Source organism: Pleurodeles waltl, chromosome 5 (genome assembly GCF_031143425.1).
Source record: "Pleurodeles waltl isolate 20211129_DDA chromosome 5, aPleWal1.hap1.20221129, whole genome shotgun sequence".
Lineage (NCBI taxonomy): Eukaryota > Metazoa > Chordata > Amphibia > Caudata > Salamandridae > Pleurodeles > Pleurodeles waltl.
Window position 1 is genome coordinate 197,642,493 of NC_090444.1, and position 26,612 is coordinate 197,669,104.

The 26,612-nt window shown below is 44.1% G+C and overlaps 1 protein-coding gene across 1 annotated transcript in view; it reads left to right on the forward strand.

Annotated features, from left to right (window-relative positions):
- Positions 1–26,612, forward strand: part of USH2A (usherin) — a 3,586,186-nt gene that overhangs the window by 3,406,812 nt on the left and 152,762 nt on the right. Inside the window, exon 67 of the mRNA XM_069233891.1 lies at positions 14,340–14,557. Coding sequence (XP_069089992.1) covers positions 14,340–14,557 — 218 coding nt within the window. The remainder of the gene's footprint in view (positions 1–14,339; positions 14,558–26,612) is intronic.

Here is a 26,612-nt window from a genome sequence, read left to right on the forward strand (position 1 = left end):
GAATTTAGTCAACACAAATTTGGAAAACTTCTAGCTAGGGCCCTATCAAAATAGCAGTTGGTACCTAAGAAGGAAAACATAATGCATAATACAATTATCCTTTCATAATTACCAAATACAATCAGCATTCAAGAAAGTATTCGTCCTTCAGGTACCGGTTCGATCAGCATGGGGCAGATTTCAAAGGGGCAGAGTCCAGGGCAATTTTCCTTGCGGCAGCAATGAGAATGGGGCAAAGTTATTGCATGGGCAAGATGGGGAAATTTATAGTTAAAGTCTGTAGGGTGAGAATTCTTAAAGTCTCTTTCTCTGGAATAGAGAAAGGGGCATCAAGATGTCGTCCAAGATGGCGTCTGGCATTTGGCTTCAAAGATTGCATCAAGGAAAAAATGGCTGACTTCTCTTTGTCCGGTAAGTTTAAGTAAGAAACATTCCAAATACTTCAGGGTCTTCCATTGGAGGATTCATAGGGTGGCTTCAATTTGACCAATGAATAGTGTCTTTCTGCTAGTACTCATTTTAGCATACATTCTCCTTGGAGCCTTGGAACACAAGTTGCAACAAAGTTTGCCAATTATTTCGGTATCAGTACTTTTATTGTACGCACCTGCAGAAACTGACCTTGTATCAAAGGGGATGAAACCGGCCTAGCACGAAAACTTGGAGATAAGTGTATTAGTCATCTCTACTGGAAAAATACAGAATAATGTCTTTTTGTTAATCAAAGTGAAACCCACGCAGTTAAATTTGAGACCAGGCGACTAGGCCAAAGCCTCTACTAAATTTAAGCTAAGCATAAAACAGTTTCAACAAGAAAATCATAAAACACATTTGCAATTATGACGGATTACTACATTTTTCAATTCTTCATGATTAATTAAGCTTGTTTATAATAATGGCGAACTACTCCGTGGGCACAATTTCCCACGTACATTATTTCCTTTACTAAAATCACACTACATTATACGATTTTGGTTACGTGATATGTGAATATATGTTGGTCCTTCTTTTTCTGCGTCATCAATCCCTCCTCTGATGACTAATTTTGTCATCACATCAAATTTTCCCACAAATTTTATTCCATTAAAATTCTGTTTTAGTAATTTGACACTTCAGTCAATTCCCTCTTTCTTTTGGTTCCCTTTGATTTTTCTCTGTATATTTCTATCATTTTATTTTGTTCTTTCTCTTCTTTTTTCCTTTTGTTTCTTGTTTTCAATATTTTAATAGCTTTCCATATTCCCCAAATACCTCATAAACAAATTAATACTATTAATATTCCTTTTACTATTTTCAGTAATAATCCATTCCAAATGTTGCTGAGCCAATTTCCCACGGAAGCAAATCCTTTTCCAACCTTTTCCCATACTCCTGGTTCTTTCAATTCTTTCAAATCTGTACTTTCGTTAGTTCAATTTGTAAGCATTTTTCTAATTTGCCCGCTGTTGTCCGGAATATAAGTACAACAGTGACGTGTACCAAGCATTTTGCAAACGCCGCCATCCTTTGCTAAAAGAATGTCTAAGGCAAGCCGATTTTGAAGAGTCATAGCTCTTTCTGCAGCAAGTTCAGCATCCATCAGGATTATAGCTCCTGAGAATTTTGTCAGCATGTTATACACAATAGTAGACAACTTTCGTATTTTAATTGAATTCAAAATGACTCCCACTGAAGGAATCATTGCTCCAAATATATCTCCTACCACACCAGAAGCTGTCTCCCTTTTCTGAACATGATGTGATTCAGACAGCTTTGGAAATTTCTTTAAGTCGTCCAGTTGATAAACCTTTGGGAACACTATTCCCAAATAACATCTTCCATACCATCCTTTAGGAAGACGATAATAGGCTTTAAGTCCACAAATATAATATACCCCTGGAATAACTGGGTCTTGTCCATTCAGCATGAACGTCCATTTGGGTTGAAACAAAAACGTATGTTTACATTCACTCGTTCCCACAAAGACTGTGTCATAATATTATTTATGTCTATGTACACAGAACCTCCCTACGTGTAATGCATCTAAAGCTATTTTCCCTTGTGTCTTTATCGCGGCAAAAGCATAGTTATCTACAGATGTCCTTTTGTGTAATTCCCTTTCTGATTTCTCCTTCCCCGCTTTCCTCCTATCGTCAGTGTGATCTAAAAGCTTTTCTCCATCGGTGAAAGCAAGCATGTAAGGTTCTCTCTGTGTGCGTAAGCTGTGTGAAAAGGTGACAATGGCTCAAAGAAACCCCTCATTATCTTTATATAATAATCTCTTGCTATTTTACTCAGGTGCTCTATTATGGGGATATATGCAAATACAACATCCTGATTGGAATAAAAGTAGTGAATATACTCCTGACCATAAAATCTGGTCATTATTAAACTACATGAAATTCCATACGTAAGAGGCATGCTATGATATGTCACTCCTTCCTTTACTGAGGTAGGTATTTGTGTGCACACATAACAATCTTTCGCATCCATTGTTTCAACATACTCATTCAACAAGCGATAGAAAACGTTGGACGAAAGTTCCTTCTTATCATGCAAATGTCTTTCGTCTTGTTCGAGTTTCTTCAAAGGCGTTAGTTCAGTAATAGGTTTAGAAGTAGAAGCATCATTCACGTCTCTCTCATTCCTTCCATGCATTCCAAAAACTATTGCTATAATGATTAGTACACATGCAGTTATTAGACCTATACACATGTATTTACAACACTTCATTTTATGTCCCTGTGTAGTGTAGCCTGTCATGATCTATATAGAATCAGAAAGTTGAAGACCCTTTATCAAATCAGATTTGCAGATATATATAAAGCTGAACGAGTTCAATGTTCACACGATTCTCTTTAGCAGCTTAGTCTCTTATCGGTTTAGCAGCTTTGTCTCAAAATCGGTTTCAAAGTCAATCAAGTTAGCAATGTCTCATCCGGTTCAAAGGTCAATCAGGTTATCAATGTCTTATTCGGTAAGGTTCATGGAGTTTCACTTTTCAGGTACCAAAGTGTCGTTCTGCTTCTTCGTTCTCAAGACTGAGAGATAGGAATTCGTCTGACCAATCGTCAGTGGCTATGTACGCCCACTCTGGACCAGAATATCTTCTGCTCAGTATTCTTTTCCTTTTCAATTTTGCCTCTCCTTTTGATTCTCTCTTGCTGGTACTTTCTTCCTTGGCCGGGTCTTTCTCTTCACTTGGTGTTGTTATTGCGACAGACACTTCTTTTCTTTTCTCTTTCAACTTTGGCCCTTCACTTTCGTTTAATATTTCTCTAGTCCTTAATTTCACTGGCGATATGCTTTGTCTCCGTTTCGCACTGTTTTCACCTGATGGACCTGCAACTGGTCCTGGAAGAGTTTGAACAGTTTCACCCTGTCCTGTCTTGTCTTCTCCCTCTAGGAGGTCAATTAGGTTCTCCTTTTCTTTTCCTGTGTCGTCTGCTTCTGGGAAAGCCCTCCTCTGATCAGGCTCCCCTGCTCCTTCACCTGTCTCAGGCTCTTTGTCACCTTCAGGACCTTCGTCACTTCCTGAGGCTTCTCCTTGGTCCTCCTCAAATGAATCAGTTATTTCTTCCTCAGAAAATATCTCTCCTTCCTCTATTTCTGCTTGTTCGCCTCCAGGTTCTCTTTGTTCTGTCTCGGTGCCTGGTACTCTTTTGTCAGTCACTGGTGATTTCAGCGCTTCAACTTCCTCTTCTGTGGGGCATGTCACCCTTTTCGTGTGACTGGCGTGAATCCAGTTGGGAACTCCTGCACACTTCACAGCGGTGGTAGTTGTCAGAATCACTTGGAAAGGTCCTTTCCAACGGGGTTCCAAACACGACTTCCTCACGTGCTTCTTTATCACAACCCAGTCACCTGCTCTCAGGGCGTGTCCTGGACCTTGGATCGGTGGCAAGGTGGTTGCCTCCACCTGGTGAGAAAAAGAGCGCACCACATCAGCTAGACCTTTGCAGTAGTCCAACACCATATCATCTGTAATATTCAAAAGAGCATTTGCAGGGACTGCTTGAAGCCTCATGGCTCTGCCCATGAGGATCTCATGCGGGGACAGTCCAGTCTTTCTATCAGGGGTGTTCCTCATTGACATTAACACCAAGGGCAATGCGTCAGGCCATTTCAAGTTTGTTGATGCACATATTTTTGCCATCCTCGATTTCAAAGTGCCATTCATTTGCTCCACTAGTCCTGATGCTTCAGGGCGGTAGCTACAATGCAATTTTTGCTCAGTGTTCAGCACTGCACACAGTAATTTTATTACTTCGTTATTGAAGTGACTTCCCCTATCTGATTCTAAAGAGATCAGGAATCCGAAACATGGTATTAGTTCTCTCCAGAGTAGTTTTGCAACTGTAAGGCTGTCATTTCTACGTGTGGGGTATGCTTCAAACCAGTGACAAAAAATGCACACAATCACCAACACATACTTCAAGCCTCCATGCACAGGCATCTCAATAAAATCCATTTGCATCCTGCTGAATGGACCACCTGCTCTTCCAATGTGGCTCAAATTTACTACTGTTCCCTTCCCTGCGTTCATTTGTTGTCAAATGATGCAACAATGGCAAACTGCTTCAGCAACTTGATGGAATTTGGGATTGAACCAATCAATTTTGAATAGCCTAGCCATGGCGTCCCTTCCAAGATGGGCTTGTCCATGATACAGTCTGGCCAACTGCGTCAAAAGACTGTTTGGTAGAACCAATCTCCCTTCACTTGAAACCCACAAATCATCTGGTTTATTTACGCATTGTAATTTGCTCCATGAGAGTTTCTCATCTTCACTAATATCGTTCTGTAGGGACTTCAATTCATCGATTGTATCTACAACCTTTAGAGCAAAAGCTTCACTTGGTTCAAGTTCTGGCTCATTTATCAAGTTCCATTCGTCTCTGAGCAATATACAGTTCAATGCGCAAAACCTTGCGACTTGATCTGCATACCCATTTCCCAAAGAAACATAGTCTTGTGATTTTGAGTGTGCACTGCATTTTACCACTGCTACTTCTCCTGGTAACTGGATGGCATGTAACAATGCCCTTATTCTTTCGCCATTTTTCACTGGTGATCCTGAAGAGGTCATGAAGCCTCTTTGTGACCACAACTGTCCAAAGTCATGCACTATTCCAAATCCATACTGACTGTCAGTGTAAATGGTGACTTTCATTAATGCGGAAAGTTGGCAAGCTCTAGTAAGTGCTACCAGTTCCGCTACTTGTGCAGAGTAAACTCCTTGAAGCCAAGATGCTTCCAGAACACCTGTTATTGTACATACAGCATATCCTGCTTTCAATATCCCTAGTGCATCTCTTAAACATGAACCATCAACAAAAATAACTTGATCGTTTTCTTCCAATCGGGTGTCTTTGATGTCAGGTCTTGGTTTTGTACAAAATTCAGTCACCTGAAGACAGTCGTGCTCGATGTCTTCAGCGTTCTCAATTTTGACATTTTCACTGGGAAACAAGGTTGCTGGATTCAACGTAGTGCACCTTTTCAGCTGCACATTAGGTGAACCCAAAATTATTGTCTCGTACCTTGTAAGCCTAGCACCAGTCATATGCTGTATTCGGGAATGTGTCAAAAGTATCTCGACTGAGTGAGGGACCATGACTGTTAAAGGATGTCCCATCACTATTCCTTCACTCTGATTTAGGCTGATACCAACTGCTGCTACGGCACGCAAGCACCCTGGCAGTGCTGCTACGACCGGATCCAAAGTACCTGAAAAATATGCTACTGGTCTGTTTACGCCACCATGGGCTTGAGTCAAGACAGACAAGGAACATGCATCACGTTCATGACAAAACAATGTAAAAGGTTTTGTGTAATCAGGCATACCTAAAGCTGGAGCCCTGCACATGCATTCCTTTAATTCAATAAAAGCATCCATCTCTTCTCTTTTCAGCACTATATCATCCAGCGCATCTTTCTGGGTCAGTTTCAGCAAAGGTTTGGCTAGAGTTGAGAAATTGGGAATCCATTGGCGACAGTAGCTCACCATTCCCAAAAACTTTCTCACCTCTCTTCTCGTCTTCGGTGGACTCATTTGAAGTACGCTTATTATTCTCTCTTTCATAATTCTTCTCGACCCTTTCTCTATTTGGTGACCCAAATATTTCACTTTCTTCTCGCAGAACTCTAAGTTTGAAGGGGACACTTTGGGGGTCATTCTGACCCCGGCGGTCAGAGACCGCCGGGGCCAGGGTCGGCGGGAGCACCGGCGACAGGCCGGCGGTGCCCCGCAGGGCATTCTGACCGTGGCGGTTCGGCCGCGGTCAGATGCGGAAAACCGGCGGTCTCCCGCCGGTTTTCCGCTGCCCGTGTGAATCCCCCATGGCGGCGGAGCGCGCTCCGCCGCCATGGGGATTCTGACACCCCCTACCGCCATCCTGTTCCTGGCGGGTCTCCCGCCAGGAACAGGATGGCGGTAGGGGGTGCCGCGGGGCCCCTGGGGGCCCCTGCAGTGCCCATGCCAATGGCATGGGCACTGCAGGGGCCCCCGTATGAGGGCCCCACTATGTATTTCAGTGTCTGCTATGCAGACACTGAAATACGCGACGGGTGCCACTGCACCCGTCGCACATACCCACTCCGCCGGCTCCATTCGGAGCCGGCTTCCTTGTGGGGAGGGGTTTCCCGCTGGGCTGGCGGGCGGCCTTCTGGCGGTCGCCCGCCAGCCCAGCGGGAAAGCCTGAATGGCCTCCGCGGTCTTTCGACCGCCTCACTCAGAATCAGGCCCTTTGTGTCCGTTCCTTCCCAAATGGTTCAATAGGGCAATGGTGTCAGCTGTAGAGTCATTTTCTGTATTGGATGCGATCAGCAAATCGTCAATATACTGTACCAAGGTTGATTCAAATGGTAATTCCAATGATTCCAAATCTTTCTTTAGAATCTGATTGAAAATTGATGGTGACTCCGAAAACCCTTGAGGAATTCGACACCAACTGTAGACTCTGTCCAAAAATTTGAAACAAAAGAGAAATTGGCTGTCCTCATGAAGAGGCACAGAAAAGAAAGCTTGTGATAAGTCGATGACTGAGAACCACTCAGCATCACAGGGAATTTGAAACATTATCACAGCTGGATTTGATCCTACGGGACAACATTTGACTATTATGTCATTTATTTTCCTCAAATCCTGAACAATCCGGACCTTTCCACTCGGTTTTATTAGTCCCATGATTGGTGAATTACATGGACTACTTAGCACTTCTTTCAGTACTCCCTGTTTCACAAACTCGTCAATGAGTTGGGCGACCTTCATGAGGGTGTCTTGCGGCATATGGTATTGGGGTGTCTGGGGAAAATTTACATTGGGTTTTACAGTCACTTTCACTGGTTCTACTCCTTTGACCAATCCTACTTCTTTCCCTGTCATATTCCATACTTCCCTTTCAACTGTTTCCTGTAACTCAGCAGGAATATCAGCTTCAGTGAGCATTGGAAAAAGAGTAATTAGGGGATACTCTTCATTGACAGTTTCCACTTCGTCTCCTCCTAAACTGTCCTCTTCTTCCTCATCACTGTTTGTCTGAATTTTAATTCCATCATTTGAACACATAATCGAGCATCCCAATTTACACAATAAATCTCTCCCTAATAGTGATATCGGGCTTGAGTCACACACCACGAATTTATGTGACCCTTGATAGTTACCAATTCTGACTTGCACTGGATCTGTGAATGGGTTTGTCAGGTGCCTATTTGCTACTCCCACTACTTGAACTGTTCTCCCTGAAAGTGGCAAATTTGGTACTTCGATGCTTCTAACTGTAGAACGTGTAGCTCCGGTGTCTACCAAGAACGAAACACGGTGACCCATAACTCTTCCTTCCACATACGGACCCTTTTGATCAACTTCCAAGGATGCTGCAAGCATACAATTTCCCTCCTCATCTGAACTTTCAATCTCCCACGCATCGTTTATTCCATTCTCACTGTGCAACGGGAATTGGTGTACTGTGTCATTTTGGTTCATCCCTTGACCCGCGACCTGTTGAGGAAGCATTACCTGTTGCTGATTCATTGGTGCTAAGGGTATTTGCATTTGCTGATTAGGTACCATAGGAACTGCTGTTGCATTGGCTGCAACTGTGCCATTTGTGCACGGGGCATTTGCACCTGCTGCGGTTGTATGGGTTGTAAACCCTGCATCGGATTTATATTATTCTGAAAATTTGGATTTGGACCTCTCAATTTCGGTCCTCTCATATTCTGAAATGCATTGACATCATTGTTTTGCTGACCTACATCTTCCTGCACCATCATTGGGCACTCCCGTTTCCAATGCCCGACTATTCCACACGTGTGAAATGGCATCACCTTCTTCCTTGCCTGTATACCATTTGGAATCATAACAGTATTCAAATCAGGACCATTATTCACAAAACCTCCTCGGCCTCTGCCTCTCATTTGTGGCTGAAACATAGCATGTCCATGCTGTTGCTGCTGCGGCAACTGTTGTTGAAAACCTTGTAAACCTTGCAAACCTGTCTGAGCTGCTCTAAGCTGCATCACCATCACTTTTTCCTTCAACCTTTTCTGCTTTGTCTCAATCTCATCACTGCAGTATTTGGCGTAATCCAACACTTCATCAATCGACTTTGACTGCCAACAAATCAAATGCATTTTAATCATCTGGCTGATTTCGGGTCTCAATCCTTCCACAAATCTGAACACAAAGTGGAGCATGTCCTTTGCCTCAATCGTTTCCGCTTTCAACAATCTCTCATAGTATGCATGTATCGATTCTTTAACCTCTTGTGCTGTTCTGTCAATCCTCTGCCAATCCACATTTTTCGACGCAACCTTTGTTTTCAAGTGCTCAGTCACCTTATGGTATAAACTCATTACCGTAGGTGATGATGCACCTGTGTCCCTATCTCTTTCTGGTTCACTTGTCGACCAACCTACAGCCCTCTTACAATCTTCCCACAAATCTGCCGGAACCACAATTTCGAATAATGTGTTCAGGTCTTCCCAAAGACATTTTGCGAGTTTCACAAATCTATCTGTTTGTTGATACCATTCAATCGGTTCCTCTCTTAATTTAGGGAAATCATCCGTAAAGGATTGAATATCGCACCTGTGCCACGGTACATGTACAAGTTTTCCCCCTGCTGTTTCTCTCATTGGCAACATGGTTATCAGGTCGTCATTCTGTTGTGCTTTCTTTCTTTTTGTCCTTTTTCTTAACCCATCTACTTTCCCACTTATCTAAACATCTCCAGACCTGCGTGCTCTGTAGTATCTCCTTAAGGTGTGTTTTCATCCCTGCAGATCTCATGTGTTCAAAGTCTTTTGTCTCAAAGTCTAGCCTGTAACTTCTGCTCAAGTATTTAGTCTTACCTATACTCTCATTTCTATCTGCAATTTCTTGTAACTTCTTATGTACCCTGCTTACTTCTCTTGTAATCCTAGGGCACATGTATCTCAGCTCTTCTTCTGTGTATGATTCTAACCTGTTCAGACCCATCGTTCCCTCTACTAGTTCATCTGCTTCCATGCCCAATCTTATTTTATTCAGGTATTCTTCTCCCTTTCCGCTGGGTGTACTCTGTGGGGAGTTCAGACTGTTGAACCATTGTGTTAACTGTTGTGCGTTCAGTCCCATCAATCTAGCACTTACATCAACTGCTACCGATGGTTGCTGTAACACTTCAGTTTTTTAAGTTAGCGGTACTATTAGTGGTGGATTTGACCTTACCACAGTTGACGGAGCACAAATTGGAATTGGACTAAATTCCGACAAAGACCCAGATCCATTTGGCAGTGTTCCTACCGGAGTCGTTTCTGGGGTGTTTTCTATGCATCTTCTCCCTGTCTCCCTTTGTGTCAATACCCCTCGATCGCATACGTTTGGGTTTGCCTGTATATACAATGGCACTGGTGGATCTACAGTGATAGGCAGAGATATTGCATCTGGATTCTGTCCGTTACCCGAATTCTGTGGCATGTTAATCCCCACATTATGGTTCATCATTGCTATCATACCTAACTGGCTCTCTGTTACTCGAGTGTACCTCGGCACTTCTTGTACCTGCTTTTGAGGCATCAAAATTTGTGTTGATTCAGCTTGAATCAATATCGGTCTTTGATAATTCTGTTCTCCCTGCGCCATTAAATCAGAAGTCATTCCCAGATTATGCTCATCACAGCAGCGCCTTTGAACCTGCGGCTGATAATTATCGACAGGATTCAATTTAGGCACGTCAGGATATATCCTCTGAATTTCTGGTATTTGTGGTGCAAAGGGCGTATCGGAACTGCTCTGCCTCTGTGATATTCTCAAAAACTGTGTCACATTACCTATTATTGGTTCTGGAGGGGCAGTACTAGTGCTTGCGCCTTTTTCGCTTTCCACATATGGTGGCGGGCGATCATTTAGCAATTGTATAATGAACTCCTCATCGTCTGACTCGTCTGATCTTTTCGAATTTCTATTGTTTTCTCTATCTCTGGACTGACTCCTGTTTGTTTTATAGGTAGCTTTCCTTCCTTCCATCTCTGCTTCATCAGTAATTGCTGGAAACAATTTAACTCCCTGCAATACATATGATCTCCAAACCTTTTGTGTGCTATCCCATCTAGCATCCGCTAGTGTCTTTTCTACTTTTCTCACTCTTGTCTCAAATTTCTTTTGTTATTGGTTTCTAGCTATTAGCTCCCAAATTGCTAATGCCTCAAACTGTGCTGGTCTTGGAGGTACTTTCATGTCGTATAGCGCGAATCTTAGATTCTCCAAAGCCCTTAGATTAAACGACCCATGGATAGGGAACGCTACACTTCCATGCTTTTCTGTTAATTTGCACCATTGCTTTAACCAAAGGCATGGTGCGACACCCTTTTCTTCAATCACAATGTAAGCTGGTGTACCATCAGGCGGTGTTTCTTCTCCTACATTTGCTTTTATATATACGTCTCCCCTCAAGGCACTCTTAAATGCCTTGAAAAATGTCATCTTTCCGTCTTTTATTTTTCTAAAATGTAATCAATAAGTGACTTTAAATCCAGGAATACTCTTCGCTTCACCAGTTGCGCTTCACGGACTGCGTCCAATCCGTGCGCGACCCTTCTCACCAACCAACCTATCCCAGCGCGGCTCCTAGTGACGTCACACTCACACACTGCGGCTGACAAAGTCCCGCGGCTTGTCCTCCTTCATTCAGCTGCACTCAAAACTAATTTCCGCAATATATCGCGAGCACTAACCAAAAAGAAGAAAACAAATCTGCTGGTTTACTACAGGAAGGGTAATACAATCGCTTCAGAAACCTTAGGGATTTTTCACTAGCCTCGGCAGTTATTCCATCTTTCTCGTTCTCCCGCTCTCGCAAGCAAAATTTGACCCGCACACTTTACTCTCAACTGATCAATGAACTATTCTAGTGCACCTTAGAATTTGTCAAATCTCAAAGTCGAAAATTTTCTTTCATTCCTCAATATTCATACTGACTCGTTGACCACGCCCAATCAACCTATTAAACCGAACAGATTACAACATCAATCAAGTGTCTCATACACTTTTCAACATACTTCGGAGTCTCTTGACCTCGCAGGGCCCGTCTCAACATCAACAACCACGTGGACAATTTTTCCTGCACAAAGCGCTACACACATGTGAAGTTCGACGACTTCCCTACTCTCACACTTTGGAGTAACACTCCTCTAAAACCTTTCATTTGGAGTTCGTAACCCCCTAAAATCCTCACAAACTTCTCAATTAATCTACGGAAATAAGCTGTGCAAGCGTAAAACCCTAACTTCCCTCATACCGTCACTAGAAACTCCGGAAACATTCTCACACCTCCATTTCCTCCATTCGCAAGCTCCGAGATTCCGGGAAAGTCATTGGGGATTTAGGGCATCATCATCTCTCCAACTTGTTTTATCAAAGAAAATTCTAACTTGACTCCGTCTATTGTTCGGATGCGGTCCCAAAGGGCGAAACCATCAATCTCTACTACCATCTACTGATAACGCGTCCAGCCCTTATAAATTACTTGTATTTGGACACGTTGGAGGTCGGTGAACCTTTGAGCCGAGTTGGGCTCTCCTCATCCTAGAATAGTCGGATCACTCAAATCAATAATCAATAGCCATTGTAATCAATACCCAATACTTAATTACTAGATCAAAATAACACATTAGGAATCAATAACAATCAGTATTTTGACACACCATGACCTTTCGGTCATGAATAACCACACCAGTTTTATTACAAGTTAATGAATTTATTTCCCTATATTAACAAAGCTAACACAATATATGTGAGTCTCAAAATCAAATGATATATGTATACGAATATTACTAGCTGTCCATAACGACGGAAGAAACGCAATCTACGCAAAATCTGAATTATGATGCACTCGGTTATAGCAATACAAATCACTAATATAAGTAACTTTTGACTAATTTCATACATCGGTCAGCATAACAAGATTTCAATTCAACATGGTGCGTCAAGTGAATACCTCGACTAACCTCTAATTAGCATTGGCATGTGGGGCTTCATGCAAAATGGATTTAGTCAACACAAATTTGGAAAACTTCTAGCTTGGGCCCTATCAAAATAGCAGTTGGTACCTAAGAAGGAAAACATAATGCATAATACAATTATCCTTTCATAATTACCAAATACAATCAGCATTCAAGAAAGTCTTCATCCTTCAGGTACCGGTTCGATCAGCATGGGGCAGATTTCAAAGGGGCAGAGTTAAGGGCAAGTTTCCTTGCGGCAGCAAGGAGAATGGGGCAAAGTTATTGCATGGGCAAGACGGGGCAATTTATAGTTAAAGTCTCTAGGGTGAGAATTCTTAAAGTCTCTTTCTCTGGAATAGAGAAAGGGGCATCAAGATGTCGTCCAAGATGGCGTCTGGCATTTGGCTTCAAAGATGGCATCAAGGAAAAAATGGTTGACTTCTCTTTGTCCGGTGGGTTTAAGTAAGAAATATTCCTAATACTTCAGGGTCTTCCATTGGAGGATTCATAGGGTGGCTTCAATTTGACCAATGAATAGTGTCTTTCTCCTAGTACTCATTTTAGCATTCAGTGTCCTTGGAGCCTTGGAACACAAGTTGCAACAAAGTTTGCCAATTATTTCGGCATCAGTACTTTTATTGTCCGCACCTGCAGAAACTGACCTTGTATCAAAGGGGATGAAACCGGCCTAGCACGAAACCTTGGAGATAAGTGTATTAGTCATCTCTACTGGAAAAATACAGAATAATGTATTTTTGTTAATCAAAGTGAAAACCATGCAGTTAAATTTGAGACCAGGCGACTAGGCCAAAGCCTCTACTAAATTTAAGCTAAGCATAAAACAGTTTCAACAAGAAAATCATAAAACACATTTGCAATTATGACGGATTACTACATTTTTCAATTCTTCATGATTAATTAAGCTCGTTTATAATAATGGCGAACTACTCCGTGGGCACAATTTCCCACGTACATTATTTTCTTTACTAAAATCACACATTATACGATTTTGGTTACGTGATATATAAATATATGTTGGTCCTTCTTTTTCTGCGTCATCAATGTTTGTGGGAAAAAGGTGTGTGTATCTGTGTGTGAATGTGGGGGGGCTTTGGAGAGGCGGGGGCGTGGGGTAACTGGAGAGCGAGGGGGGAGACCCCTATCAGTGACAGGGAAGCAGTTCCCTGTCACTGATAGTGCCTACCACCATGGTTTTCGTGGCGGTAAGGAAGCCATGAAAACCATGGCGGTAGGTGGGGTCATAATCCCGCAGGTGGAACAGTGACAGCAGCCCCAAGCCCAGCCTTAAATATCACCTGCTATGAAATATCACATGACATATGATCTTATCGGCAGAGGTCGACACAGATAGATCTGCTCCTACTCAGGCATCTTTTCAGATCTTTGCTTATCTTGCCTAAGAAACAAACCTGATTAGTTACTGCTACGAAGTACTACTTAGTAACACAACCGAAGCATGTTAAAAAGTGTGATGCACTGATAAACTCTCTCTCCACACTTGTCCAGTGCAAGTCTTGTAGTGACTCTCCTGATGAGTTGTTCCGATTCAGTGGCTTAATCGCTGAGTTAACTCAGATCGGTAAATTGCTTGCGGCAACAATTTGGACCAACGTAGCCCTTTTACCCCTAGCATTAATGCTTCTAATGTCAGTCCTTATAGATTAAATTAAAACAATTTACAGCACAATATCTAAAAGAGAAGTCATGTTTCTGTAGGTAAAAGAAGTTCATTTGTTGGTGTGTGCGCAGTGTCTGCCAATATACTTTTAAAAAAAATACTTTGCATTAGTAAGTGTCCTTTGTGGCATTGTTTGATCGAGGGAATAACACAATTTATCTGCCTGTTCCAGCTATGAACTGCATATGCGCACATCCTGCCCCCAGCCTCCACAGCCTGTCATGAAAGCTTGTACACCTGGTCTACCGGAAGTCGTTTACAATGGCAAGGAAGCGGAGTCCAACCTGACCATGCTGAAACCTAACACCGGCTACAACACCAGAGTGGTCGCTTATAATTCTGCCGGAAGTACAGCCTCGGAGTGGATCCATTTTGTGACTCGCAAAGAGAGTGAGTACTGCATGCACGTGGACATGAAAAGGGCAAACTGTTGCCTGGCGCCACAACGTGTTACTTTCATTGAGGCAATAGGTGTGTGAAAATAAAAACAAGTAGCATTAACATGTCAGCCGGGAGTAATTGGTGGATAAAAAATGCGCTGCATTAAGATGTCAGGGGACCTGAAAAATGAGCGTGATGTTTAAAAAAGGTTAAAATAAATCAAAAGGACCATCTGAGATGCTCCAAAGATTTGTGGCCCCTTTTTAGAAATTTGACTGTACCCTATAAAGTGAATTTTAAGGACATATGTGTATATCATCCTGATGTAGAGAGGCCTGTAAAAAATGTCATCTAATACTTAGCAAAACAACGACCATAGAATTAACAGTGCTCTGTGCTATGGTTCGCTGCCAGGCAGATGAAAAATGGCCATGTCTTCGGTGTGAAAACACAGTTGCTTTCAGCTAATATAGGATTAAAGGACCGGTGGTTGATGATATACTAATGTACTCAACTATTGATTGATTAATCATATAGGTGATTTATTGCACCTAAATCGCTGTTTATAGGGCTTTTTAACTATCTTTGAAAACAAACTAATGGTTCACGGAAAAGCTTTAAAATGAGTAGATGCTTAGATGGCATATTTCACTTTCCAGTTTGCAGAAAAATATATTAACTTCATTCCATCCCTGGGGCTTACTTGCAATAAATATTGATTTGATATGAAATAGTACCCTCTGCTGCAGCACATTAAAGACATTGTACCTTTTCTAAGTGGTGCATGTGCACACCCTGTGACACTTGGGATCAGGGAAATTACCATAGGCTTTTCCCTCCAGTAAACATCTAACACACTAGAGAGTAGTTTTGGAGACAATCAGCCTACATTATTTTTTATCATTTACTTAATCTGCGTCTGTTCATTCTTTGCAATGTTTTCAAGTTGCAAAGGAATGTGCAAACTTGTGTAATAACAAACCTAGCTAGGCTGATTTTGCACAATGTATTCACGTGCAGTCAGCCATATTCACGTGTCAACTGGGCGCTGCAAACACACGTTGACTCTGATTTCTAGGCGCCCTACAGTACATTTCTCCCAAATGCGATGGCCAGACTCAGACTGTCCCTCAGCATCACAGCTCGTTGTAGTTGAACTTATGTTTAATTTTTGTATAGATTACAAGCACTGTCCTCATTCAGGCATCTCCAAATTCTTGATTATTAAAGTGCAGATGGCAGGGAACAAAATAATTAGTAGGGCTCTAAGCGTGAGTAATTTCAACCACTTTATGGGGGGGTGAAACAACCCGACTGGCTGGAGATCTGATTCAAAGCCCTATGCCTAGTTTGTCAGGCCTTAGATGGGAAGGAAATTACTAACCTTCGGGTGGTGTTAAACCCATTGAGCCACTAGCAAGAACTGGAGTCAGCTTGGAAAAAACTTGCTATCCACGAACCAATGTCAATCTCAGAACTTGAGTGGAATGAAGCTTCTATGTCTTGACTCCAAGATTTTGGAATGCTTTTCGGAATAAGGCGGATGTGAACAGTGTGCAGAGACTTTGTGCAGTCAAAGTGAAGGGAGCCAATGGGTCAAGTGGGCTGATCTGTTGATCGCACTGTATGCTGTGGTGGGTGGAAGCAAAATGTGAATGAGAGTTTTACTGCCCAGTGGGTGAAGCTGGTTTGAATATAGAGACTTCTGCATTCTCCTTCCCAAGAATCAAACCAAGTATTTGTGTTTGCAGAATATTGTTATTACAAGAAGACTACCTTTGAACGTTTGAAGATATCACCTCCTCTCTGGTTTAAAAAAGGCAGCTACTGTCAAACCAGCAAATGGAATGCCTTGGCATGGACAGTTGAAGACGAGCACAGACCAGCTTGCCTTTGAAATCTTTTTGGTGCACAAGCAGTGCTGTCACGCAACACTTACTATAATATGGATTAGCAGGTCTGCACATACCCAACCCAGGGCCTTCAATATAGCTCCACTGTCCAAAAGATGGCCATTCTGAATGCCCCCAGAGCCCGAGGTTCACCTAGGGTCTCGGCAATAGGCCTTTCGGCCTCAGTAGTTGACTATCCTCCCAGTGTAAGAATCACCTGGTGTTGGACCTGGCCCTTTTTGCAGTGTCACCCCCAAACGTTTTGCCTCCTTCCCCCTATTTTTCCTGACCTGCTTTTGTTGGCTTTAGAACTCTGAGCACTTTACCACTGCTAACCAGTGCTAAAGTGCATATGCTCTCTGTGTAAATTGTACTGTTGATTGGTTTATCCACGATTGGCATATTTGATTTACTGGTAAGTCCCTAGTAAAGTGCACTAGAGGTGCCCAGGGACTGTAAATCAAATGCTACTAGTGGGCATGCAGCACTGGTTGTGCCACCCACATAAGTAGCCCTGTAATCATGTTTCAGACCTGCCACTGCAGTGTCTGTGTGTGCAGTTTTAAACTGTAAATTCGACTTGGCAAGTGTCCCCACTTGCCAGGCCTAACCCTTCCCTTTTCCTACATATAAGACACCCCTAAGGTAGGTCCTAGGTAGCCCCATGGGCAGGGTGCAGTGTATGGTTAAGGTAGGACATATACTAATGTGTTTTATATGTTCTGTCAGTGAAATACTGCCAAATGCGGTTTTCACTGTTGCAAGGCCTATCCCTCTCATAGGTTAACCTGGGTGCTACCTTTAAACACAATTAAAGCATAGATTCCCCTTGGGAGCCGATAGACATATGGAGTTTGGGACCTCTGAACTCACAATTTAGAAATACATCTTTTAGTAAAGTTGGTTTTAAGATTGTGTGTTTGAAAATGCCACTTTTAGAAAGTGGGCATTTTCTTGCTTAAACCATTTTTGTGACTCTGCCTGTTTGTGTATTCCCTGTCTTGGTTAGTTTGACAGTTGGGCTGTTTGCACCTCTCTCCAGACAGTGACACAAAGGTGGCTGGGGTGTAGCCTGCATAACCTGATGAGCCATCTGTGCTAGGAGGGAGGGGAGGAGTGGTCACTCGCACCTGAAAGGGCTGTGCCTGCCCTCACACAGTGCAGTCTCCAACCCACTGGTGTGTGTCTGAGGCCTTGCCTGGGTAAGGCAGGATTGCACAAAGTGAGGCTTTCCTTTAAAGTAAGCCTACTTCAAAGGCCAAAATGGGTATAATAAGAGCATCAAAAACCACAGACTTTAGACACTTCTTGGGGTATACACTCTACCTCACAGACACTCCTGGACAAGAAACCTGCTGGTGAAGAATACCTGAACGAGACCTGCCAAGAGGAACTGCCTGCCTGCCCAAAGGACTCACTGGAACTGCTTTTCTGAGAAGGACTGCTGCCTTGCTGTTGCCCTGCTGCCTTGATGCTCTCTGGCTGTGCTGAGAAGTGCTCTCCAAGGGCTTGGATAGAGCTTGCCTCCTGTTCCCTGAAGTCTCAGGACCAAAAAGACTTCACTCCTGCAACTGGACTCCTTGTGCGGCGAAAATCTGATGCACAGCCTGCTAAAAATGATGCACAGCCCGCCCGCGGTGAGAAATTCACTGCCCGCCGAATCGGAATGACGCAGCCCGACTTCGCGAAGGGAAGATCAACACAGCGCCTACGTAGCGACCTGAACTTTGACGAATGGCCTACCAGATCGACGCACAGCCGACCCGGGATGACGCAGCCTGACTTCCAGAGAGGAAGCGACGCAGCGCCTGCTGTGCGGGTGAAACTTCCATGCAATGCCCACTGGATCGACGCAGCGCTTGTGACTTTGCTCCACAAGCCCAGGATTCAATGCACTGTCCCCGGGGCGCCAGAAAACCCCGCAACCCGAAGATGAACCAAGTCCGCGCGCCGCAAATCAGTGCAAAGCCTTCCCCTGTGTGGAAAATAACGCAAGTCGGTGTGCGAAGGGGCGAAACCAACTCACACCTCCCCGTTTTCCACCCATCGCCTCCTCTGCGGTCCCTTGCGGAGATTTTGAACGCAATTTTGTGCTTGCAAGAGACCTTTATTGTTTTTAAGAGACATTCATTTGTTTTTCAAAGACTTAACACGCTTTATATCACATTTACAGTGATATCTCAACATTTACTTACTGCATTTTAATCGTTTTGACCTGCATCTTATCAGATAAATATTATATATTTTTCTAAACACTGTGTGGTGTACTTTCATGGTGCTATATGGTGTTGTTGCATGATTTATTGCACAAATACTTTACACATTACCTTCTAAATTAGACTGCTCAGTGCCAAGCTACCAGAGGGTGGGCACAGGATAATTTGGATTGTGTGTGACTTACCCTGACTAGAGTGAAGGTCCTTGTTTGGACAGAGGGTAACTTGACGGCCAACCAAAGACCCCATTTCTAACACCTGGGTACCTACCCTTGGTGAAAGACTGTGTATGATTTGCTCCTCTTACGGACTGACTGTCTGACTGGCTGTTAGAAATAGGGTTTTTGGTTGGCAGAGATATGCACCCTGTCCAAGCAGGAACCACAATCCTAGTAAGGGTAAGTGATATACACACTTTAAACTAATCTGTGCTCATCCTCTGGTAGCTTGGCACAGAGCAGGCTGGCTTAACTTAGGAGACAATGTGTAAAATATTTGTTCAATATTTAGGACAGTAAAATGGTGAAAACACCACACAAAAATTACCCACAGCAAGTTAGAGATAGATCTTAATTTAATTAACAAAACAAGACCATAACAACAAAAATCCAATAAATAGAAGTCTAGAAATAAATTTTTAAAGAATATCTGGAAATGTAGTGCTTCAAAGCTTAAAGTGCCACCCGGGGCTATCTGGTTGTGCTTGACTGGGGTAAATCCAAAGTTAAGGCCGACTGAAATGGAGCGTGGGCCAGCTACAGGGACCAACCTTGTCCTGCTGAAATAATACCTTGTGTGGAGAGTTGCGCCGACACCAAAAACCCAATGCAAGGAGCAGAGGAGACGATGCAAAAGTGAAGCATCGGTTCCGAACCGCGCAGTCAGGGGAATGTGTTGTCGTAGAGCCATGCAATCGTCGATCTTCGAGGAGGATGCAGCGTTGAACCCTTTGTGATGATGGCGATGCGTCAGCATTGAGCCGCGCAGCTGACAATGCAGAGGCGATGCACTGGGTTGATGGTGATGAGTCAATTCTGTGCCATGCAATCAGCGAGGAGAAGTCCTCAGCGGCAGCAGCGATCCGTGGGCGACAAGGAGAGATGCAGTAGTTCCTAACCGCACAGTGACGGCAATGCATGGATTTTCACAGGACACAGCTGCAGGAACCACTTCCAAGGGCCCAGGGCTGGATTGGCACCACGTAGCAGGTTAGGACTCACAGGTGGCAGAGTCCAGAAGCTGTAGCAGAGGTGAGTGAAGTCTTTGATGTCCCTGAGTCGTTAGAACAGGAGGTAAGCTAGCAAGCCCATCAAGTCACTTTGTTTCTGGGGCTATAGAGATGCAGGCCCAGTCCTTCTCACTTCTAGGCAAGGAGAGCAGCAGGGAAGGCACAGCAAAGCAGGAGTCCAGCAAAGTCCAGCAGAGTTCCAGCAGAGTGACAGTCCCTATAGCAGCACAGCAGTCCTTCTTCCTGGCAGAATGTCCTCAGGTCAAAAAGTGTACTGATTTGGTGGGGCTTGAGGTCCAGTACTTATACCCAGCTGTGTCTTTGAAATGGGGGAGACTTCAAATAGAGGCCCTTAAAGGTCACAAAGTTCCTTTCCTTCCCTCCCTCGCTCCAGACACACTACACAGGGTTATGCAGCCCTTTGTGAGGGCTCAAGACCCAGCCTATTCAGGTGTAAGTTGCAACTCGTCTCTCCCATCCTACCCAGCATGACTCATCAAGATGTTAATGGCCCAACAGAATGTGGATGACCAGTTGTTAGAAATGGGGTCTTTGGTTGGCAGTCAGGTTACCCCATGTCCAAGCAAGGACCCTCACTTTAGCCAGGGTAAGTCACACACAATCCAAATTATCCTGTGCCCACCCTCTGGTACCTTGGCACTGAGCAGTCAGGCTTAACTTAGAAGGCCATGTGTAAAATATTTGTGCAATAAATCATGCAATAACACAGTATAGCACCACGAAAATACACCACACAGTGTTAAGAAAAATATATACTATTTATCTGATAAGATGCAGGTCAAAACGATTAAATGCAATAAGTATATGTTGAGATATCACTGTGAAAGTGATATGAAGCCATAAATGTCTCTTTGAAGCACAAAGTGCCTGGTTTGCATGCAAAACTCCGCAAAGAACCGCAGAGAAGGAGACATGTGGAAACAAAGTGGGTGTGCGTCGATTTATCGATTTATCGGGCCGCACACGGCGATGCGTCATTTAGTTTTCACGCAGGTGCGGCTGTGCATCGATTTACGGTGCTCAGTCGTGGATCCTCTTCGGGTTGCGGGGTTTTCAGACGCCCGGGGACGATGCGTGGATTTCCGACACTGACAGGACAAAGTAACAGGGGCTGCGTCGATCTGGTGGGCGTTGCATGGAAATTTCTACCGCACGGAAGGCGCTGCGTCGATTCCTCTCTGGAAGTCCTGCTGTGCCGTTCCTGCTTAGCTGTGCGTCGATCCAGTAGGCAGTGCGTCGAATTTCTGGTTGCTACGCTGGCGCTGCATCGATCTTCTCGTTGAGAAGTCGGGCTGTGTCGTTCCGGTTCGGCATACAGTGAATTTTTCACCGCAGTGCAGGCTGTGTGTCGTTTCTGGCAGGCTGTGCCTCGATTTTCGCCGCACAAGGAGTCCTTCTTATAGAGATGGAGTCTTTTTGGTCCTGAGACTTCAGGGAACAGGAGGCAAGTTCTGTCCAAGCCCTTGGAGAGCACTTCTTCACCACAGCCAGAGAGCAGCAAGGCATCAGGGCAACAGCAAGGCAGCAGTCCTTCTCAGAAAGCAGACAGGTGAGTCCTTTGGGCAGCCAGGCAGTTCTTGTTGGCAGGATGCAAGTTCTGGTTCAGGTTCTCTTCTCCAGGAAGTGTCTGAGTTGGTTGGGGCAGAGGCCCTGTTTGAATACCTAAATGTACCTTTGAAGTAGGGGAGACTTCAAAGAGTGGCTTAGAAGTGCACAAGGTCCCCTTTCAGTTCAATCCTGTCTGCCAGGGTCCCAAACAGTAGCCTGCCCTTTGTGTGAGGGCAGGCTACTGTCCTTTCACATGTAAGTGTCAGGCCCTCTACCCTCCCAGCCCAGGAAAACCCATTCAAAATGCAGATGTATGCAAGTGAGGCTGAGTATCCTGTGTTTGGGGTGTGTCTGAGTGAATGCACAAGGGAGCTGTCAACTAAACCCAGCCAGACGTGGATTGTAAGGCACAGAAGGATTTAAGTGAAGGGAGATGCTAGCTTTCTAAAAGTGGCATTTCTAAAATAGTAATATTACATCCAACTTCACCAGTCAGGAGGATTTTGTATCACCATTATGGCCATACTAAATATGACCTTCCTACTCCTTTCAGATCAGCAGCTACCACTCAAACAATATTTGAGGGCAGCCCCAATGTTAGCTTATGAAGGGACCAGGCCTCACAGCAGTGTACAAACTAATTTAGGAGTTTTACACTACCAAGACTTGTAAACTACACAGGTACATGCCCTACCCTTTGCCTACACAGCATCCTGCCCTAGGGGTTACCTAGGGCATACCTTAAGGGTGACTTATATGTAGAAAAAGGGGAGTTTTAGGCTTGGCAAGTACCTTTAAATGCCAAACCGTATTGGCAGTAAAACTGCACACACAGGCCTTGCAATGGCAGGCCTGAGACAAGGTTAAGGAGATACTTAAGTGGGTGGCACAACCAGTGCTGCAGGCCCACTAGTAGCATTTAATCTACAGGCCCAGGGCACATATAGTGCACTTTACTAGTGACTTATAAGTACATTAAATAATCTAATTAGGTAAGATCCAATGTTACCATGTTTGAAAGGGAGAGAGCATATGCACTTTAGCACTGGTTAGCAGTGGTAAAGTGTGCAGAGTCTTAAAACCAGCAAAAACAGTATTTAAAAAAAATGGAGGGAGGCAGGTAAAATGTTATGGGTGACCACCCTAAGGCTGTCAGGTCTAACTCCAGTCAAGCACACTGAAGCTCCCTTTCTGTGACTGTCTAGAGGGAATGCATAAGAGCCCAGCTGTCACCTACCAGACATGTATTCAGAGGCAAGCAGAGGCACAGAATAGTTCAATTAAGAAAAATGCAACTTTCTAAAAATGCCATTTTCAGACTTGCAACTTAAAATCTAACTTCACCATAAGCTGTGATTTTAAATTCCAGAGACACCAACTGTAAGGAAATGCCTCCTTGGCATGGTTACCACCTGACTTTTTGCCTTTGCTGATGCCAAGTTATGATTTGAAAGTGTGCTGAGGCCTGCTAACCAGGCCCCAGCACCAGTGTTCTTTCCCTAAAACTGTACCTTTGTCTCCACAATTGGCACCCCCTGGCATCCAGGTAAGTCCCTTGTAACTGGTACCCCTGGTACCAAGGGCCCTGATGCCAGGGAAGGTCTCTAAGGGCTGCAGCATGTCTTATGCCACTCTGGGGACCCCTAACTTAGCACAGACACACTGCTTGCCAGCTTTTGTGTGCTGGTGGGGAGAAAATGACTAAGTCGACATGGCACTCCCCTCAGGGTGCCATGCCAACCTCACACTGCCCATGGTATAGATAAGTCACCCCTCTAGCAGGCCTTACAACCCTAAGGCAGGGTGCACTATACCATAGGTGAGGGCATAGGTGCATGAGCACTATGCCCCCACAGCAACGCTTGCAGAGGGAATCCAGAGGCTCCCCTGACCGCGACTGCCTGCTTCCACGAACCTGATGCCTGGTAAAGACACTGCACCCGCAGCCCCCAGGACCTGAAGGATCCGACCTCCAGTGCAGAAGCGACCCCCAGGTGGCCCTCTCCCTTGCCCAGGTGGTGGCTACCCCGAGGAGCCCACCCCCCTTGCCTGCCTGCTTTGCTGAACAGACCCCTGGGTCTCCCATTGAAACCTATTGCGAACCCGATGCCTGTTTGCACGCTGCACCTGGCCGCCCCCGTGCCGCTGAGGGTGTACTTTCTGTGCTGACTTGTGTCCCCCCCGGTGCCCTACAAAAGCCCCCTGGTCTGCCCTCCGAAGTCGCGGATACTTACCTGCTGGCAGACTGCAACCGGGGCACCCCCTTCTCCATTGAAGCCTATGCGTTTTGGGCACCACTTTGACCTCTGCACCTGATCGGCCCTGAGCTGCTGGTGTGGTAACTTTGGGGTTGCCCTGAACCCCCAACGGTGGGCTACCTTGGACCCAACTTTGAACCCTGTAGGTGTTTTACTTACCTGCAAAACTAACCAATACTTACTTCCCCCAGGAACTGTTGAAAATTGGACTGTCTAGTTTTAAAATAGCTTATTGCCATTTTTGCTAAAACTGTACATGATATTGTGTTGATTCAAAGTTCCTATGATACCTGAGTGAAATACTTTCCATTTAAAGTATTACTTGTAAATCCTGAACCTGTGGTTCCTAAAATAAACTAAGAAAATATATTTTTCCATATAAAAACCTATTGGCCTGGAATTGTCTTTGAGTGTGTGTGTTCCTCATTTATTGCCTGTGTGTGTACAACAAATGCTTAACACTACCCTCTGATAAGCCTACTGCTCGACCACACTACCACAAAATAGAGCATTAGAATTATCTCTTTTTGCCACTATCTTACCTCTAAGGGGAACCCTTGGACTCTGTGCATGCTATTTCTTACTTTGAAATAGTACATACAGAGCCAATTTCCTACACAAACCTTGAAATATCTATCAGGTCCCAATTGAAAATTGAACTAATAAAAATGTAACACAGTAATCCAAATGTTAATCTATGGGTGAGATTGGCCTTTCAGTAGTGAGAAATGAATTTGTGGTTTTCACTACCTGGACATGTAAAACTCAAAAGTACATGTTCAACTTTTAAATACACTTCACCCTGCCCTTGGAGCTGTCGAAGCCATACACTAGGGGTGACATATGTATTAAAAAGGAAGGTTTAGGCCTAGCAAGAGAGCTAACTTGCCTGGTCTACACAGCAGTTTAAAACTGCGCACAAAGGCTCTGCAATGGCAGGCCTGAGACATGTTTAAAGGGTTACTGAAGTGGGTGGCACAAACAGTGCTGCAGGCCTGTTAGTAGCATTCAAATCACAGGCCCTGTGCACTTTATTAGGGCTTATAAGTAAATTAAATATGCCAATTGTGGATAAGCCAACGTTTTCATGTTTTAGTTAAGAGCACAATCACTTTAGCACTGGTCAGCAGTAGTAAAGTGTCCAGAATCCTAAACCCAGCAAAAACAAAGTTCAGCAAAACAGTAGGTCAGAAGGCAAGAAGTCAGGTCTAACACTGACTAAATACTAGCCTGCGGTATTACAGTTTTATGTTGATCAGGTGTTACTTTTTACCTCTGCTAGGGCTTTTCGAAGGCTCACGTTCAACGATCTGTCCGACTAATGCTACACAGTGCTAGCTACAAAAAGCACAACAGCTGTCATTCAGCACAATGCCCCAAGCATTTAACGCACCTACAAAAGTGCCAAAGAAACATGGGAACCAGTGTGTTAATATTGCTTCTCCCCACTATTCAAACAAAGATGTAGGATCCAGGGCTCAACTGTAAGCTTTTGAGGTGGCAATATGTGGTCCATAAAACATCAGGCAGATGTTTCTCCTTGTCATGTTGTACAAGCTAGTGTGAATCACATAGTACCCATGTTGAGGTCAGAAAAAACACCACTCTGGTTGCTGGGTTCCAAATAAGTGGTGTGCAGCCCGACCACAGTAATGACTGATCCACACCTGTATCCTGTTGATTGTTTAAAGTGTTCCTTTTTCATTTTGAAGAAGTAGGATTACAGCTCTGTGCATCTTGAAGGAAACTTGGCCCAGTATAGCAAGGCCAACGATGCTGTATTTACAAATGGCCTTCCTTCAACAATGCCTGTTGCCTTTGTATGGTTCAAGGGAGAAACTACCATTGATAGCATTCTTGTGTTTCAGTGACAATAATGAATGTTGTGCTTATTAGTCTCTCATAGGCATTTTGAACTTCTGTCCTTACTCCGGGGTCTTTGAAACAGAAGAATTTATACCACCCAATCCTTTGTCATATCCTCCAGCGCAGGTTCTAGAAAGCCTCTGCTGGGCTGTTCCATGAAGTGCTGTGAGCTGACAAGAGACTCTGCAGTGTAATAGGTTACACATTGCAAAGTTTTTGTTCCCTAGAAGCATTCTGTCATACCACTCAAAAGAACATGCTTTATAAATGAGACTAACAATAGCCTCTGGGTACTGGCTTCTAGAGCTGTGCAATTCCTTTTTTTTAATATCTTTTATTGCTTTTTCCAAACAAGTCAGTAAGATACACTTAGTAGACATTCCAAACTTTCCCTCTTGAAACCCCCCCCCCTTCATGCACTTGGAGCCACCGTGTAATTTCCATGAGTCAATGTTTCACATATTAATGTAACAGCCTATCACAAACATGTTCAGTTTTATGTCTTGGGCGTAGAGGTGAGCTCGGAGTCGGATTCTGAGGTAAATATGGCATCTTCAGGTGTAGGGGCGTCTAGGGACTTTAAGCTCTCCAAGATTGAGTCCCATTGTTTTGCACTATCCCTTGGTCTCCTCCCCTGCATGGCTTCTTGTAGTAGTACAGTTCCTTCGATTTCAGCCCATTTTATTAAAGAGTCTTGCCATCTATTTACTTGAGGGCCCACTGTGTCTTTCCAATGTGACGTAATTTCCCTTTTAGCTAGGACTAGAGATAGATCAATAAATTTGTTAGATATTTTATGGCCTGAGGGGCGAGGGAAGTCTCCCAGTAGCGCCACTAAAGGGGAAGGAGTCAGTGTTCTTTCTGTGCTATCAGAGATTTTCCTAATTATTTCTGCCCAATATGGTCTTATTCATGGGCAACTCCACAGCATATGCACAAGTCCCTCCGCTGGTTCAGCACATCTAGGGCAGTCTGTGCCACTTGTATTATACATTTTAGCTGTCATATGTGGGGTTAAGTAGGCTCTATGATAAA